Source organism: Trachurus trachurus (genome assembly GCF_905171665.1).
Source record: "Trachurus trachurus genome assembly, chromosome: 22".
Lineage (NCBI taxonomy): Eukaryota > Metazoa > Chordata > Actinopteri > Carangiformes > Carangidae > Trachurus > Trachurus trachurus.
The window spans coordinates 27,763,265-27,782,893 of record NC_139907.1 but is presented as its reverse complement, the minus strand read 5'-3'; the positions used below and the strand labels follow the sequence as shown (position 1 = coordinate 27,782,893).

The following is a 19,629-nucleotide window of genomic DNA, read 5'->3' as shown; positions in this document are numbered from 1 at the left end:
CGTACAGATTTAGACTAAAATGTTTCATTGCTCTCTATGACTATCTAGTATTGCTACACCACAGAGGGCTGTGCAGTCAGCTTTCTGTTATGTGTTGCTTTCTCTACATGTGTTGTGTTGATAAAGTTAAAAGAAACCAAAAAAAAAGAAAGGAAAAAAGTTGAACAGTGAGTCAGGATGGGCCAGGCCGTTGTTGAGGGTCATCACAAAGTCACAGAAGTCCTGACAGCTTGTTTTAAAGGCTCAGTGTCTGAACACAGGCTGAGTGCATTTCTCTGTGGACTGGGGTTTGATACATTCACAGTAATAATAGGCTACACAATGTAAAAATGACTTTCCAAAATTTGGCACCTTAACAAGACAATTTAACGAGCTGCTTCATCAGACATTCAGGGCCCAGCGTCACAAAGACAGAGCTCCAGATCACATTCTCCTCATACACTGCTCTAACTGTTGACTTCTTCCAAAAGACAAACACATCCAGCTGAGCGGGTGAATACAGCTCCCCAGTTGTCCAATTTGGAAAAAAAGAAGAAGTTTGAAGTTACCCAGAATTCATTGTACCACAGCTGGGCTTATGATACTCAAGAAAGCTTAAAATGAATGAATCTAGTCTGTGTGTTGTTTTATTGCACCTTTTTTATGTTATCGAACAAATATGAAAAATGACTAGATTAAAAAAAGAATAAATCATGAAATAAAACTTAATGATTTATTACCTGTAAAGTTAATTGGAATGGAATTGTGGCGAAACCTTCACTCCTAACTGGTTTCAGTATTTTTAGACCCTGAAAATAATAGAATTCCAGCCAGAGCAATTAATATTTTATTATATTTTGAACATGAAGTATATTACATTTTATCTTTCATCAGACAGCTGCTGTGATAATGTCTATTAGAAAAAATTAGCCCTAATTGCTAGTATCTGCTGCCAGGAACCTGTCTCTGCCTGCCTGGACTGGGGGACGGGCCAGAGACCAAACCTGTGGGACCGCTTCACCAAAGCCTTCTTTCCAAACGCTGGGCTGTATTGTGGCCCAGCCCAAGCACCAGACAGGAGACATAAACACAGCACCACTTTAAACATGGAAATCCACTAGGCCTGTGAAATGTTTCAGCTCTGATCTCACTCTTTCCAGCATCTCCCCACCAGTCCAGGACCAGGACTCACCCAGCGGAGGTGGGGTTGGTTGGGGGGTTTGGGTCAGAATCTAGTGTGTCATCCCCCCCCCCAGGTGCCCCGTCCATGGTTGGCCCCTGTTTGGCCCTCTGTGCCCCTGTTTATCGCAGGGCACGGCCCGCTCTGGGGGTCAGGGTTAGGTCTTTTTTTTTTTTTTTTCGCCTTTTGCCGCTGAATCATCCTGCAACAACTGACAACCTTTAGTCTAACAAAAGGGTTACTTTGAGGTTGGAGGGTGAAGGAGGGGTGGGGGGAGTGGGAGGGGCCTGGCCGTAACAGAGGTGCTCAGACGAGCGAGTGCAGTGAAGCTCTTTTGAGAGCCGAAGTGATGAGTAATGGAGCAGGCTTGTGAGAACCAGTGTCGGGGGGGCCATTTGTGGTTAAACATGAGCGTGTCGCCACATACCATTGTGCCTTTTCCCATCAGTAACCCCCCCCCCTTTTCTCGGTGCCCCGTCCCAGCCAAACCCCCCCACCAACCCCCACCCCCCAGGGCGTAGACGGCACATTCCATCTCTATCAATAGATGGGGATGAAAAAAGAGATGATTTATCTGTTCATAGAGATAGCCAAACCCAGAGTGTTGGCAGCACCATGAAGCCACTGACGGCTGATTAAAGCAGGCATGTGCTATTCAGCTGACTCTGAGGAGCTATTTGATTTTTTTTTTTTTTTTTTTTGATGACTTCTAGGTTGTTTAAGAATAAAGTTTTTAAAAAATCAATACATTTGGTAAGACTTTATAATAATTATACACTATTAAGGATTCATAAACACTGAATTCATCATTTATACCACATTAATACTCATTAGTTAGTGCTTATCAATGATGAGTAAAACATTTTTAAGTGTGTTTATAAACTACATATTAATGAGTATTTACATTATAAATGATGAATCCAGTATTTAAAGCTTAATGCTTAATAGTGTGTAGTTTAAAAAAAATTTTTTTGATTGGTCAGATCACTGCACTTCAATTTATTTTGCTTTTCCAAAATATTCAAAGATGCTGTGCAACTAATATAAACCACCTTCATATTTACTCGGTTTCTAACACCTATTTAGATGATGATTCAGCTCACATCATGAGGTCTTTGCGTGTTTTCATGATTAATAGCCACTAATACAGATGTTTTTCTTAAAGCGCTGACTGAGACATATTTTCACACAGGGTAGAAATTCAGTAACTCACTTCTACTGGTTGGAGCTCCAGGCGACAGCACAAGACCTGAGGAGAGCAGCTGATAAGTGCCACAGCACCCCCTACTGTTCACAGTGTGCTGAGTTTGAAAATGAACTCAACACTATTAATCATCTTTTTATACAACCTTCAAAACACAGAATCAAAACATGTCAAACGGTGACAGAGATACACAGAGGAACTGTTTGCCACACAGGTGAATTTTGATAAAGCTTTATGATATTGTTTGTTCCCAGGGAGCTGGAGACAGCTTTATTGGAGCGCTGGCATTTTACATGGCTCATTATCCCACAATGCCTTTGGAGGAGATGGCCCGCAGAGCCAATCAGGTGGCGGGAGTGAGCGTGCAGGCTGTCGGCACGCAGATGTCTTTTCCCTTCAAGAAGGACCTGCCAGGTGAGCTGTTCTGAGAACAACGCATCAGCAAGGAGACTCCAGTTTAAAATGGACCAATTATGGGATGGATCTGATTGAATGTGATCACTGGCTTCTGAAATTGACATGATGAAATATGATAGGATTAAAGACTCTAATGAACATGACTGGACTGTCATAACTTACTCTATGAACAGTGTCTATGTGATGACAGCTTCCACCAACACACAAATGTTTTTGTACAACTTTTTTAATTTCAGTGGTTTCAAACAGTTTAATAAGTGACAAACATCGTAACACTTAAGCTTCTACTGCACAGAACAGACTTGATTTATTGAATTACCCAAATAAATCACATTTCACTCATGGCTTAAATAATATTTACCCAGTTTCAGTATTGAAGTTTTACAACATTTGACTGAAATGTAATCAGTGATACATGCTGTATAAATCTGCTTGACGGTCATTTGTATTATTACATGATGACACTTGTACACTCCAGTTTCTTGCTTTTAAGTGGTGGCAATACAGACTTTGTTGAAGCTCGGCCCGGTTTCCCATCATGCCGAGCTGGAGAAGTGAGGAGAGTGGAAGCCTTCTGACGCATCCAAGAGGAAATCTTCTGACCACATGTCGACCAACCAATCAACAGCTCTGATTACAAACGCCTTGTATCATCCATGGGAATAGGAAAATGTCTGTTTAAACCCTGTAGGTTTATGTTGTCCATGTATTTTTGGCATTTTTAAATCGATCTGATCTTCTTCTTCTCAAAGAAAAGAACGTGCTTGTTCACTGCAAAGAAAAAAAAACAGATTTGAAGTGACAGTGTTTGAATGGAATAAAATAACAAAACTTTACATCACATGATATGTGATTAGAAAGTGAACTGTCCTGGTCCCCTTATTAGTTAAGTGATTATTTACTGCAATGGTTTGCAGCAATTCACTTTCATTATTACATCTTATCTGTGTCAATAGGCTAATCTGGATTAGTCCATTTTGACATTGTTTTTAAACAATGTCATAATATATGGAGAGCTGCAACAATTAATCAATTAATTTAACAGTAATCGATTATTAAATTAATTGTCAACTATTTTGATAATCAAATAATAGGTTTGGGTGGTTTTTTAAGAAGAAAAAAAAGTCAAAATTCTCTGATTTCAGCTTCTTCAATGTGAATATTTCTGGTTTCTTTCTTCCTTTATGACAATAAACTGAGTCTCCTTTTGGTTTGTGGACAAAACAAGACATTTGAGGACGTCATCTGGTGGTTTAGGAAACACTGATTGACATTTTTTCAACATTTTTTAACATTTTATTGACCAAACAACTAATGGATTAATTGTTTAAATAATCAACAGATTAATCGATAATGAAAACAATCAATAGTTGCAGCCCTAAATAGCCTACATGACCACATATCATTGGATTTGCACTGGACCCTTATATGTTCAAAACAAATGATGTATATGTGCATTACATTATATATCATTATAACCACATCAAAGCAGGTTCATAATGCTTAGAAATGACATTACAGAATGACATCATGCACTTAACGTTAATGTTTCTATAATGTCTAATCTCATCTGGGTCATTAACAAAAAACAAAGAAACAGACAGAGCAGAGAGTCACTAAGGCAAGTTATCTTCTGGTCAATGTTAGTGCTGTATCAGAGTGACAGGTTTATTTCTGTAGGATTTCCAGCACAGTGACTGGAATTGTTCCTATGAGTCATTAGTAAATCCTCAAACAGGCTAATTTATGTCTCATCCTACATTTCTCAAACAAGACTTTTAGAGCCGAGGAGATGATACTACATTTACAGGCTGGTGCATGAGTCCAAACAATCTGGTAGGTGCAAATGCTAGAAATGAGCTTCCCTGGTGATTTAGACATAACGCACAGATACACAACAAAGGCCTTCCATCATGTGTCCCCTGTCCCAGCAGCATCTTACCAAATGGATCATGTTTGCGCAGCACCAGTTTTTCTCGGAGCCGGTTCCTCTTGGTGTTGAAGCAGTAACCCGTCCCCGCAGCGCTCATCATCTGCACCAGGACGGTCCTGACAACAGACGGCAGTGAGTCCACATCTCATGGCAAGGCAAGGCTAGTTTATTTGTATAGCCTGTTTTTCAAACAGTTTGTCTCAAAGGGCTTTACATGGCATCATAACAACATCCTCTGCCCTTAGACCCTCACACCGACTGAGGAAAAACTCCATAGAAAACCCTTTTAACAGGGAAAAATTGGAGAAACCTCAGGGTGAGAGACAGAGGAGGGATCCCTCACCCAGGACGTGCAGACGTGCAATAGATGTTGTGCAGACAAGAAAACAGGTTATAGTTTATGACACAGAATGGTGCATGTGTATCTACAAAGAGCTGTATCTGCTACACATCGAGCCTCAGGGAGCACTGAGCATAAAGGTCTGTATATTCATTTGTTTTATAATTATGTACAAAATTATAGTATCGTTTTAGTAATCTGTGTCTCTTTGTTTTGTATTGTACTTTTCTTTTAATAAACCATGAGTCTGCAATTAAGATCTGATGATGATGATGATGATGCAATTACTTCCACCGACTTTAACTTACTTTGACTTTGCCTTGGCCACTGTAAGAAGACAAGAGAAGAGAACACGTTTGTCAATGAGGGAGAGTAACACAAGTATATTAATGTAACTAATACCAATACCAACAGCAGTGAGAGCCTAGCCCATAATAACCGCTGGATACACACCAGTAGAAGGTGACAACAACAGAGAGTCAGTACATTCAGTGATGAAGCTGCTGCAGAAACACAACCAACACACAGCATCCTGATGCTAACAGGGAGCTAGCTGACAGCTAGCTGCCGGCTAACGGACAGCTTCACTCTGCTCCGGTTGGAACAGTCCTGTCCTATTATACACCCGAGGCTCTGCACACACACACACACACACACACACACACACCGACTGACATACTCACAGTTAACGGCGGTAAGAAACATTCTGGAGGCTATGAACCACTCCTGTTTGTCAGTATGAAAATATCAGTGTCAGCCACGGTAAGTCACATTGAGCTTTTTAAACTTCCGGTTGAACAACTACTTCCGGGTACTCTTAAAGGTGCAGTTCACCCAGACTGTGAATAATACAATTTATATTCCTATTGAGAGCCTTATGTAGCCTAAGTATTCGAAATTTACAATAAAGTTTGTGGAAAATACAACAACAAAACAAAACAAAACAATGCAAAAAACAAAAACAAAAAAATGGCAATGATTCCATCTTGAGGAGGACATCCGCATAGGTAAGACCTTGAGCTGTTAGTAGGCTTGTTAAATTTCAAGCTGGACCTCGAGTTTTTGATCTCCTTAAATGACAGAAGTAACTGTTTCCTATTCAGGAATGAATAATAAAAGACACTGGTCTAAGAGAACTGATAAGCAATAATAAATAGATGAAAGTGATATATTGTTTAAAAAAAAAAGAAAAGAAAGAAGAAGTAGGAAAAAAAAATCAGATAGGCTAATCCATCACTGATGCAGTGAACAATCCTTGAATCATATATGTATCCAACACGGAGCAAAAAGGAAACTGGAAAAAACATGTTTAATGAAATGCCTGTCGCACCAAATGAAATGATTTCCACATAATTCATACATAGGCCTACAGCAAATCCATTTTTAAAAAGGACCTCAGCTATGTGCAGCTAGTTGATTTGTCCGTCAGAATGCAGTCAGCATATATGGGTCACTATACCAGAAGTTCAGGCCGGGTCTCCGGTGGATTGCAAGGCAAAGCAAGTTTATTTGTAGCTATAGCCCATATTTCCAAGCAGTTTGTGTCCAAGGGCTTTACACAGCATCATAACAACATCCTCTGCCCTTAGACCCTCACATCCACTGAGGAGATTGCTCTGTGAGCCTGCACTGTTTAAAGACTGAGGTGAAGTATCATGAAACCATGGAGATGCTGTGTGTTTTTTTTACCCAGTAGACATCATCAATATGATAAGTTCCTCGTCCTCATTATTGAAACATTCTCAGCACCGTGTTTGTGTTTAGCTCCTTCTCATCAAGGTTAACACAAAGTCCTTCTCATGCCCAAATGAAATCTTTGTTTTCCACTTGAACATTTTCTCAACATAATGTCTTTTTCACATGAATGTGAATTTAACACATAGTGACTATGTACAGTATATTCCACTATATTCCACTAATGGAAAATGCATTATTTGCATTTGAAGGGAACTGAAGGAGAGCCGTACAATTCTTTTATCCAAATGATAAAATGATTTCTAGGTGTGAGCTAAATAAATTTGTGAAATTTACTTTGATTCTGAAAATAATCTCAGTCCCCATACTGTATGTCCTGATTGTTGTGGCACAGAGACTGTTTCAGCCTTCAGGTCTTGGCCGTGAGCAGGAAATCACCGAGATGATTGAAAATAGCTGGAGGATGGTTTCTTTATACTCGGTGAATGGTCTCTTTTATATGAGTAGAGTATCTCTTTTTTTTATGTTGCCCATGTCCTAGAAAAACTAATCTGCCTCTGCAGCATTAGAGGGAACCGAAATGTTGTAGCACATGTGTCTTCTCCTTCAGCAAAGGTACATTAGCTGTTGCCATGAGAGCAAATGAGCTTCTGTAAAGGATGTCTGACCAAGATGGGATTGTCAGATCCAATTGTGGTGAATGTGGTCATGTAATAATTTCCTCCTCATAGGCAACAGAGTGCCCCAGAGCAGACTTTACTGATTCCCAAGCTATTTTTGTGTTTCATTCATTTCCACAGACTATATCTACTTTCACTTCAACTTCATGAATAGACAAAATGTTCTTGTGGAGTTATAGTAAACAAGCAACTGGACTTTCAATACATTACTGATTACATTACTGAGTTTGTTTGAGTCAGTAATGTTGTGTATGCAGTCCAATGCAGCGAGGAGTGCTCAGACCTCTACATAGGGGAAACCAAACAGCCCCTCCACCGACGCATGGCACAACACATAGAGCCACCTCATGGGGACAGGACTCAGCTGTACATCTGCATCTGAAGGACAAAGGTCACTCTTTTGAGGACTCCAATGTCCTTGTTTTGGACAGGGAAGACAGGTGGTTTGAGAGAGGGGTGAAAGAAGCCATCTATGTCCACTTAGAGAAACCTTCTCTAAACAGAGGTGGTGGCCTAAGACACAATCTATCTGCCACCTACAATGCTGTCTTGGGAGCTCTCCCCAGGAAGTTTAAACCCCATACACACCTGGAGACATGTGACCCCTAGCCACATGATCACCACTCCAGTTTCGCGGGTGTGGTCATGTGACTCAAGTCTCTGGGGTGTGGTCATGTGACTTTGGTTTCACCAGAGACCAAACATAGGACCTGGGTTTCTTGCATTAGTCTCAGAACTGAAGAAGCCTCTTGGATGAGGGGTGAAACGTCTTCAAGCAAGAAAAGAAGTCCAGTTGCTTTTTACTACAACTCCACAAGAATAAGATGACCTGGATGACTGAGAACCTTCACGGACAATAAACAAAATGATTAAGTTATCACTGTAAAAAACAAAAAACAAAACATTACATTACATTACATTCACATCATCATCATCAGGGTATCACCTTTCTCCTGTGACGACACTCAAATGTCATGAATGGGCTGTATGGAAAAAGATAGAGGAGACCATGGAATGTCCCAAAACCTGAGTGTGAGTGTGAGCCTGTCTCAGGGAGGCTGATGAATGGCTGTGATACTCACAGTGACACTGTGGAAGTCCCCACAGCTCCACACAAAGTGGTAACTTAATAACCCTGAAATATTGGTGCCATGAGACTTTAGCTTTGCTCCCTGTTGAACAGAATGTGGTCGTGTCACATAAGGTAGTTTCAATACATGTTCAGAGAGTGCAAGTAAGATGTAAAAAAAAACTCACTCACATCTGGGGTCATGAACTTGGGTTTCATTCTATAAAAGTTCATGTAGGCCTGTTTACGATGCATCCAAAACACTCTGACATATGCTATTGGATTATTATTACTTGTGCGTGCAAATTTAACACTCTAAGTATTAATAGCAATGATCAAATACAACAATTCATTTACCAAAATCTTAACCTGCAATATAACTCAGCTGGCAAATACTGTATGTTATGTAAAAAGACAATGTTGTAGTGTAGTGAATAGAAGTATGTTATTATTCATAACATTCTTATTATTATTATTATAAGATTATTATATTATTTTCGATCAACTCTGGATCTGCAAAGCATCCAGTTCTCACATGAACATAGTGGTGATAACTTACCTAGGGTGTATAGGATATTTGCCTCTGTCTGCAGTAAAGTATCATGTAAGTAGAAGAACATTGAAATAAATAAACAGTTCTGCAGTCCTGTGACAGTTACAGTGCAATCTAGCTAATTATTTGTATTTTGTACAGGGAGTATAAACAATCAAGTGTACATCATCCCTCCATGTAGAATGTAAACTCATAAATAAATAAATAAATGATGAGTCATTTATAAAGAAAAAGAAATACACCAATAATACATTATTGTATCGGCTACTTCTTAGAAATGTTCATATAAACCCTGTCATTACATTCAATTTGATTGATTAAAAGCTTTAGAGTTGACCAACTCATTAGCATCACTTTGTGTAATAGCATCTGCCAAGTATATGCAAATGTAAATTAAAGTATGCAGTGACAGAATGTAAATTCCTCTTCATGTCATTAAACTCCTTAATAATCATTCCCCAGAAATATTCCAGCCTGATGGTCCTGAGGGGTCTCTATTAGAGTTAGACATTAATGTAGCATCCCTGTTTGAATCTACATTACACTTGAGTACTCTTTAATACCATTTTCATTGAAATTACTTTTTGTTACTATCATTGTACCTTTTATTACCAGTAAATTACTTTCATTGTCTGTGATGCAGCCCTGTAGATGTTTAACCGAGGGACTAGTGAAAAGGGAATCATGTCATTACTATATGGCTGCACTTAAATGCTAAGAGAACCATTGTAAAAACAGGGGGTGGTGTTTCTCTGAAACCGGTGAGAGCCCTTCAACTATCTCTCCAGCATCCGGTGTATTTTGGTCCGTATGTCGTCATTCGGCAAAGAACAATGTATAAGAGCAGGGTATGAATAATGGCTTGTTTTCTTTCACAGCTTATCCTCAAAAAAAAAAAAAAAGTGTATGGGTGACACTGTGGTCCCACTAGTGCATGGCTTAAATGAAAACAAAAAAAAGAAGTAGGTTACATGTACTAATGAGTCTAAATGGAGTCGTATTGGTAGACCCAGCTGGGAAAAGCCATGCATTAAAGCGGAAATGAGCATGAATGTTATTGGACAGGCCGAGGAGCGTTGTAACCAGGCAGGCAGCAGCTGTCAGGATGTGTGTGGAGGAGCCTGCGTCACTGAGGGATAATTCTGAGAAGGAGGCTGAGACCACTAGCTTCAGCTCCAGCTCTCCTCCTCCTCCTCCTCCTCCTCCTCCTCCTCCTCCTCCACCACCCCACCCACTCAGCACTCTCATCAGCCACTCCGGACGTTAGTTACTCTTTTCTTCTCCTGCTTCATTCACCCTATTTCACATGATCTTTCACTTACCGGCGTCTATTATTTCCCAGCTTCTGTACTGCACGCTCACACACTGAAACAAGATGCTGATGATGAGGGAAAGTAGCTCAGTTTTGAGATTCAGCAATTTTATCACTCACAACACTGACAAGGAACGGATCATTTTGTTAGCTGAGAGGGCATAAGTGACAGGTTTTGAGAGAAATCACGGCCATGGAATGTAAGTAAGGAATGTTACCTGCAAGCTCTTCAAACACAACACTGAACCCAACAAGTTATTTGGCTTCAGAAAGGATGTAAAAAAAGAAAAAGAAAAAAAAAGTGTAAAATATGTAGCCCAAGAGATCCATTTTCTTCATATCTTTAATATTCTCTATTCAACCTATGATTTCCAACCAGAGATGAACCAGGTGTACACTAAAGGGTTAACTACTGTACAGTGTCCACTTAATTATCATTTTTCTTCATTTTTCTCTTTTGGTCCATTATACATATTTTATGACATTAACAATGACTCATTTTAATCTGGCTTTTGATATACATATACATAAGCACACCCACATACACACATAAATGTATGTGTGCAAACGTATACTGTGTTAAAGGATAATTACCGTTTTAACCTGGACCTTATTTCTAGCATAAAATACGATCATTTACTCACCCAGATAACTTTGGTGTCATTACAAGTCATTCAGACAAAATTAGCTCCAGCCAAGAGCCGCGTATATCCGTATAATGCGAGTCTACAGGGCAGCAGAATGCAGCCTCTAAATAACACATTATCTGCCGCAAAACTCGTTCATTTCACAAATATTTAGTTCTGATAGGCTAGTGCTATTTCCCTCTGAGTCCGGGGTTAGCTGTTATCAACATCCGGGGTCTGTAGGTTGACCTACTAACCTCTGACCTGGATGATGACATCTCTGACTTGTTGCTACCGCTAATGCTACGGTCCGTTCCTGCGTGTTTCTGACTTGTCAGAACAAAATGAGCAGCTGGACGAACTTCAGCTTCCACAGGCTTCCTCTCCTCAACCTGGACTCACTAAAGCTCCGGCTAGTTGCGCTAAAAATGGACCCGAATGCCGAAGCGGAATGATTATTATCAGAATGAGCCGTGCAGCGGTCGGAGATGACATCATCCAGGTCAGAGGTCAGTAGGTCAACCTACAGACCCCGGATGTTGATAACAGCTAACCCCGGACTCAGAGGGGAATAGCACTAGTGTATCATAACTAAATATTGGTGAAATTAATGAGTTTTGCAGCAGATAATGTGTTATTTAGAGGCTGCATTCTTCCGTAATGACACCAAAGTTATCTGGGTGAGTAAATGATCATATTTTATGCTAGAAATAAGGTCCGGATTGTAAAAAAAAATGGTAATTATCCTTTAAGTATTACAGTATATAGCAAAAGTGCTCTATAAGTGTATTCCATATAGCTTTTGCTATGATAATCAGGTCTAATTCAACAAATATAGCAACAGGCTGATAAAGTGCATTATGTAATGATGTTGATTGCTTCCACTGGCTGATTGGTCGTGTTTTCAAGCAGCATGTGCACAGCTCTACACCTGCATATAGACCTACACACACACACACACACACACACACACACACACACACACACACACACACACACACACACACACACACACACACACACACACACACACACACACACACACACACACACACAAATAAAACATAAAACACAGACCAACACCACCAAACGAATCCCAGCTCGTGTATCATTAGCTGTCACAACAACGGTTTGCTGTTCTTTTGACCTACCAACCCAAGCACAGTATGTGACACGATGACTCACACACGCACAGACTGAGAGGCACCAAACACCACACACTGGTTCACAACACCTCAGCCTACGTCAGCACAGCGTCCTATTAACTATTTTATAAAAGAGGGAATAAATAACAAGAGGTGATCTCACATGAAGTGTTTTCCTCATGTCACTTCACCATGTGAATCTGAACCATATGGAAAAGAAAGAACCACTGAGTGTCCTTTCAAGTGGGCCTGCTCTATGTCACATCATTTGACCTTGAAAAGTTGTTCCGTTTCCATCATTAATGTTTAAGTCAATCTAAGCTGATAGATATATTGTATGGTTAATTTGATGTATCTGAAATAAACAAAATTCTACATTGAAAATTTCGGTTTAACCATTAAATGGCTGCTTAATTATTAGGCTACATACTCACAATTTATCTGTAAGCTGACAATGCTAAAGGAAACCTTCTACACACAAAAGCCCATGATGAGTCTGTTGTAGGTGACAGAAGATGCAAAAATGATGCCAAAGAAATCCGCTCACCAGAGGTCTCCAACAAATATTTTTTCATTCCCACATTTATGTTTAACGTCCAGTGTGTAATATTTGGCTAGGTTTATTGGCAAAATATAATAAAATAAAATAATATATGAATATACTACCCATGAGTATTTGTATAAGTGTATAATCACCATAAAATAAAATTAGTTTGGTTTTCATAGCCTTACAGTATAATTATTCATTTGGGTCTTGCTTTAGAGAGTGTTGCCAATTTGCGCCGCCATTTTTGCATAGCATTTTTTTGTCCCATCACTTTGCCGAGGGGTGAGCGCGAGTGAGCACTGCAATCTAGAATCTGAATGCTAGATGTCACAGTTTTTCCCCCCATTTTACACACTGGACCTTTAAAATAAATTTGAATTGCTTGTATTCATTATTATCATACAATTGACAGACATTGTTGATATTGGCATTGGTTTCAGTTAACAAGGTCTGTTTATAAATGGCAGTGGCACGGCCACCATGTATCTTGCTCATACCTTGCAATAAAAACACGAATGTATGAATCTGTGTATTATTTGAATAGCTAAGTGTTGAATGCCAAATAACAAGGTACGTTTATACATGGCTTTGGCCCAGTTTAATATAATACACAATTTTATACAACATAGTCATAGAAATTGTTGATTACCTTGATACAAGTAATTCATTCAGAATGTAGGCTGGAAACCTGGGGAATGGCCGAGGGCAGTGACTGCTTTGGTGTGACATCACAAAGTTACAGAAAGTCCTGACATCTGGATTTGTTTTATTTGTTTTTAAAGGGATAGTTCACCCAAAATTCAAATTTTACTCATTATCTACTCACCGTCATGTCGACTAAGGGCTGGGAGAAGTTTCAGAGTCCTCCGTGGCTTCTCTGAGTTACAGCGGGGCTCCGTGCAGTACTGCATGTCCATATGATGGTTGCAAACGGAGCTCACTTTTCTTCGTCCAAAAAGACACACCAAAAACCATGCAAATACCTCCATAGTACTCGTCTGTAATGTCCCTCTTGTATTGAAGCCCCGACATGAGAAATTGTTCCGAAAAAAATTAAATAAGTCTATATTTTAAGCTTGTTTGTAGCGGAAGCTCCCAGCACTGCTCTTCCTGGTCCGTCCAAATCTCGCGCGATTTGCATTGACACCCAGTTTACGGCTCCGCAAATCGCGCGAGATTCCGGCAGAGCAACACTGGGAGCTTCTGCTAAGCTTAAAACATATACTTATTGAATTTTTTTTCGGAACAATTTCTCATGTCGGGGCTTCAATACTACAAGAGGGACATTACAGACAAGCACTATGGAGGTATTTGGATGTTTTTTGGTGTGTCTTTTTGGACGAAGAAAAGTGAGCTCCGTTCGCAACCGTCATATGGACATGCAGTGCTGCACGGAGCCAACAAAATCTAGATCTAAAAGGTTTTTGCTTTGAATTTTGTTCAGACTAAACAAACACAGGATGGCACGGTGGTGTAGCGGTTAGCACTATCGTCTCTCAGCAAGGAAGTTCTGGCTTCACTCTCCACGGGCCTTTCTGGTTGGAGTTGACATGTTCTCCCTGTGTGTGTGTGTGTGTGTGTGTGTGGGTTCTCTCCATGTTCTCTGGCTTCCACCCACAGTCCAAAAGCATGCACAATAGGCTGACTGACAACTCCAAATTGCCCACAGGTGTGAATGTTAGTGTGTGTTCATTGTTCATCTCTATATGTCGACCCTGTGACAGAGTGGTGGCCCGTCGAGGGTGAACAGTACATCGCCCTATGTCAGCTGGGATTGGCTACAATGGATGGGTTAAACAAACAAGACTGTGTTAATGTTCAACACCTTAACTTATAGATGGATCCCACTGATTCCAATGATATGCTTTCCTCCTTTTGCCATGCCAGTGTCTTGTTTGTTTAATCCACGGAAACAGAAGTGAAAAAAAGACAAATTGTGGTTTTATAGAGGTTATGTACTGGACCACTGCCTTTTCAAGGGTAAAAGCTTGAGCAATTGAATATAATTATACACTGTATGCTCAAGATCATAATTAACTCAGCAGCTTCCAGCAGCTGAAATCAAGCTAAAATGCAACTCACCACCTCTGACAATTTGGAGGTGGCTGATTTTTGTGGACTTTCAGAACATTTCATTATGCTTTCACACCCACATCTTTACTTACATTGCAGCACTGAACCAAAAGACAGTCTCATACACCCAGAAAAAAAAACACCCTGGGTTCCATCAGCATGTCCCCACATTCAGACTTTAATTCATTATCAGTTAAGGCTGTTCCAGAAAACGCTCCTTGATCACATCACACACTGGTCTTTTCTCTCTCCGGAGCTTTTGAAGCAACTTGTCTATGTCTGTGTATCTTAATCCAGCTGTCTAAGATCATTGGGAAAAACATGGGGATTCTCTCCCAGGGTGGATTTTTGCTTTCAGCATGACCCAGATTTGACTGTTCATGTTCGGCTTTTTGCAGCGAGAAGATGTAATCTCTTGTTTACGTGGTGCCACAAATCTCATTTTTGTTTTGTTCTTGTGTAAATCCAGTAAACAGCATTTGCATTTGAACGTGCTGTATTATCACTCTCCTCTGTGCTGTTTATAGAATATAGCATCTTCTTTTTTTTATTGTCATCATTTGCAAACCCGCATCTTATGCAACGCTTGTTTAAAGTCAGAGGTAGGAGCTGGTACAGGGAGAAATAATTCTAATAGCCCGGTAGAATAGGCTGAATTGTCTTTCCACTTGCGTAAATGGGAGTGATTGTGTCAGTTATGATGTCACGCACTGATGTGCATCAGGTTGCTATGGTTACACCAGCCATGTAATTGTGAAGCCCTCATATTGGATTTCCACACTGACAACAGGTCTGGGAGAGTGATCCTATGGTCTGAGAAGTCAGGTCCAGTTTATTGAAAATAATTAACTTAAAAATTCAAATTAACACCTTGATACACATTAATCATTAAGTGCACCGATTAAACCACAAGCTGAAATAGTGGCAGTGTTTCTCCAAGGTTGAGATTCTCACAAAGCACTGCTTTATATTGAATCTTTTCAGAGGCATGACTAAGTCTTTTAACCTTTTCGAAAACTGCGGGACAAAAATGTATTTTCTCTCCACGTCAAAAGTGTGACTTCCTGCTCCTCTATATTCGGCACAGGCCTATATATAGGCCTGCCTGATGAGTCCACAATAGCTCGCTACTTTACATAGTCGTATTGATGACCACAGCATTGTTAGGAGTAATGTTATAAAACAGGCAGCCAGTGTGTCCTCCTCCCATCTGTTCTCTCTCCTCTGTCTCTGTTTCTCTGTGTTCCATGACGCAAAGCCTGAGTGGGAGTGGACAAACCTTCTGCTCCCTGAGAGGACTGAGTGGGCTGCCGCCATCCGCTGTGTGCGCACCAGAGATGGAGGCAGAGATGGAGGTATATGGTGGTGAAAGGGGAGGAGGGGTGGGGGGGGATTAGAGGGAGGCATGGATGGGTGAGGAAATAGGAAAAAGAATAGGTGAGGTGGAGAGAGGTGAGTGTAATAACGGGAGCTTAAGGACAGAGGAAGACAGAGGAAGACACAGGCGATGTGGAAAGGACAGTAAAATATCAGGAACTAGATTGGCAGGTCATATTGCTGGGAAATTTATCAGAACATAAAAACTTTTGAAATCAACTCCGCTGTTTAATTTAAAAGGTTCTGTCGGTGCCAGTGGCTGTGGCGTCCAGTGAAAGACGTAATCATAACACAATCCATATGTTGGCAGCATTTCAGACAACAGCTTTTAGTTTTGGATAAAACCTAAGCTGCTCCTCTGTGGTCCACAGTCTTCACTTAAAGCCTTTCACATTTTGCTTAAACACTGTAATGTGTCATATTGTATATCTTGCTTTAAATTATAAGGTTGATTTTAATGAAATAAAGTTATTCACAGATACAGATACAGATACAGATAGAGAATACTCTGTTTTCGCCTATCCCCCCCTGTTCATGTATTTTTCCCTCTATGAACAGAGAATGTGGTATTGTGTGGAAGTAGAATTAAAAAAGACTTGACCCATGCTAACTATCCAGGTAGACCTATTGGACTTATAAATCTTGTTTTGCTGCCTTTTGTCAAACATCTTGTACTGGGGTTTGGAAAAGTGCTATTATAGAAATACAAATGTTCATTGTTATTGTCATGACGTATTATAACAAACATTTAATGGAAATCTGAAGGGTTTCTAAAGTCCAGCTCGTTGCTACAAGACCTTGGTCAGCATGGGCAGACCATGGTCATAAATGTGAGCTCAGTCCCAGTTGTTTTCATCTGTTCAGATAAAATAGTAATTCAGTGATAGCTGGCATCTATCCTTTGTGCCATTGCGGCTTTAAAGCTATACCCAGAAACCTTTGTTGCTAAACCTGCATTCATTAAAGCAGAAGTAAGCGATCCGGTGGTTTTGGCTAACTTCCTATCAGCAGATGGAGTTAGCAGTCCCTACGTCACCACATTCACGCGCATCCCTTGGCTGCACACACAGAGAGGACCGCCCCTTTATGCCGTTCTCTCTCCTCATTGGATAAAGGTTGTAGGATACAAGGAAAGTTTTCTCCTCGGCTTACAGCAGAGCAGAGTGACTGACAGACCCGTGTTTCAGACCAAACACTCTATGTAAGTGATTGCTGTCGGAAGATACAACTATTTAAGAATTATATTAACACAAACATTCCGCTTACTTCTGCTTTAACATCAATATGCTATCACCATATAACTTTACCACAAACATGTTTACAGAACATGTGTTCAAAAATGTGGCATGCTACTGCAGACTGTCTGCAGGCCAATGACAACAAGCAGCTGTTTGTTATTCTGTTAAGGTAGGCCTATCTGCAGCTTTAAGTAACATATCTGCTAAATCATCACAAAGTAATTACTTGAATAGCCTAACTAATAAATTTACCTTTATCAGCCTCTGTGGATGACTGTTACAGAGTGCATCAACACTGATAGAAGTGATCTCCTCCCACGTACTGGAACTAGCTCTTCACTCCCACTTTTAGTGGCCTTGGCCTGTAATCGACCCCAGCAAGCTCGCTGTTTGAACAGATACAACATGGGTGGAGAAGAAATATTATGATGCGTAGATACAAAAAAAAAAAAAAAAAATTTTTTTTTAGAACAGTGGTCACTGAGTCATATTTTTTTCCCAAACAGTGTGCAGGGACTTATCCTCTGGGTGTAGTCAGAAAGCTATAAATGTACATATCAGTATCCTACCTTACCTGTATCTGGAGCTTACCAGTGTGTTCTGTGAGCATAGGCCAAGATGCAGCAACAATAACACTCATCATTAGGCCTACACCATGTTATGTTATTAAATATGGTCATCATCAAATCATATTGTTTTGCATTATTGTGATGGATGGGGCTAATTGAACGTGTCCTGGAAACAAACCACAGTCCCTTCCTCTCCTCCTGCCGTCTGCTGCTTATCTTTAGTAACTTGACCCCCCTCATGATCCCCCCAGTGGCTATTTTACAATTTGGCTAAATCTAGCTCTGAGGTAACAAGTGACACCTTCTGTTTCCAGGCTTCCGGTCGCTAGGCAACCTCAGCAATTATGCCACTGCCAAGAGAGGGGAGAGAGGAAGTGGCACCCCGGGGCCCCCCGCCTCTGTTCATCTTGGCTGTGGCCGGTCCAGCTTCATCTAAAGTGTAGTGCTTCCATACCAAGCTAGTGACGAGGGCTGCTGGAGCCTGATGAGTTTCCTACCGCTTTCATTGAATCAGCTCTCTTTCCTGTGTTATAGAGATAGGTACAGTGGTCTGGCAAGGACATGTCACAGGTTGCACTGAAACACTCTGCTGCCCCCTGTTGTTCTTTGCCTTTATTTCACTGTCCAAGTGCACTGACTGTTAAACCTTTGTACTTCTTCCTCCAGCACATTAAGCTGCCAACGCAACTTTCAAGATGAAGACTGTGTAAAAAATACATGGGTATTGGAAATACTAAGTCACTACTCAATCCCTCCAACATATCAATTAGTGTTGTAGTGAATCAAAGACCGAACCACTGCAGTTTCTGCTGACATTTATCTCAAATGATGTGTCAGTCATTCACCTTGTGTTTTTCTAAAAGTCAAGTGAATCAACTCATAACTCTGTGGCCTACTCTGCATGTAAATGTTATTTCTTTAATTGTAACACTTTTTTAGACTGTAGGCCTACATCACAATCAATGCATTTCAGGCATTTTAGTTCTTTATTCTACTTCATGGTCTGCAGTGTAATGTGGACATGTGGAGTATCTTAATAACACTGTACATGTAAGCCCAGCTGCTCTGTATTTGAACTGTATTTAATTGCATCAATCCAGTTTCAATAAATAAAAATAACAAAGTCTCCATTCCAAAGTGAGTATTTTCTTTTGATACTTAAAACATTTAAACACTTCTGAAAAGACAAAGAAGCTTTATTTGAACAGCACATATCACTAGGGCAATTCAAAGTGGTTTACAGAGGTTAGGCCTATGTTTTTTTTTTTTTTTTTTTTTTTTTTTTTTTACAATAAAGATACAACATAACAGGGGACACAGATGTACAATAAAAAAGTTTTTACTAAAGTACTTACAGTAAATAAACTATTCTATTCTTGGTGGGAACCATAAAGGTAATCATCACAATTTCAATCATACACAGAGCCAGTGTAAACTGGGCTGATGTGGGAACAACACAACACAAAAGCCTGGTCATTTTAATACACCACATGTTGATGTATAAATAGCCATAATTACTAGAAACATGAAATTAACTACAGTGATTCATTGTTTGCTGTAGCTGTTAAAGTAAACCTGCTGGTATCTTCTATTCCTGACAGTCTCACACTGTGCAACTGTGGTGTACAAACCTTCAGACCTTTGTCTCACATCCTGGATATTTCACAGAATATAAAGCTTGAATGGGGTAAA

The 19,629-nt window shown here is 40.1% G+C and overlaps 2 protein-coding genes across 2 annotated transcripts in view; one reads left to right on the top strand and one right to left on the bottom strand.

Annotated features, from left to right (window-relative positions):
• rbks (ribokinase) overlaps positions 1 to 3,049 on the top strand; it is a 49,398-nt gene extending 46,349 nt beyond the window's left edge. Inside the window, exon 9 of the mRNA XM_083998213.1 lies at positions 2,618 to 3,049. Coding sequence (XP_083854339.1) covers positions 2,618 to 2,791 — 174 coding nt within the window. The 3' untranslated portion in view covers positions 2,792 to 3,049. The remainder of the gene's footprint in view (positions 1 to 2,617) is intronic.
• A 167-nt stretch (positions 3,050 to 3,216) lies between these two features.
• Positions 3,217 to 5,846, bottom strand: mrpl33 (mitochondrial ribosomal protein L33). Its single transcript, XM_083998216.1, has 4 exons — positions 5,737 to 5,846; positions 5,362 to 5,380; positions 4,723 to 4,829; positions 3,217 to 3,551 (listed from the first exon to the last, which is right to left on the bottom strand). Exons 1-4 carry the CDS (start codon positions 5,756 to 5,758, stop codon positions 3,502 to 3,504), a joined length of 198 nt encoding a protein of 65 aa, XP_083854342.1. The 5' UTR covers positions 5,759 to 5,846; the 3' UTR covers positions 3,217 to 3,501.
• Between the last annotated feature and the right edge of the window lie 13,783 nt (positions 5,847 to 19,629).

Excerpts from the sequence above, each read along its gene's own strand:
- mrpl33 (XM_083998216.1), bottom strand. The coding sequence starts at position 5,758 with ATGTTTCTTACCGCCGTTAACT. Across the intron at positions 3,552-4,722 it reads GCGCAAACATGATCCATTTG|TGAACAAGCACGTTCTTTTC; the intron begins GTAAGATGCTGC and ends TTTTCTTTGCAG.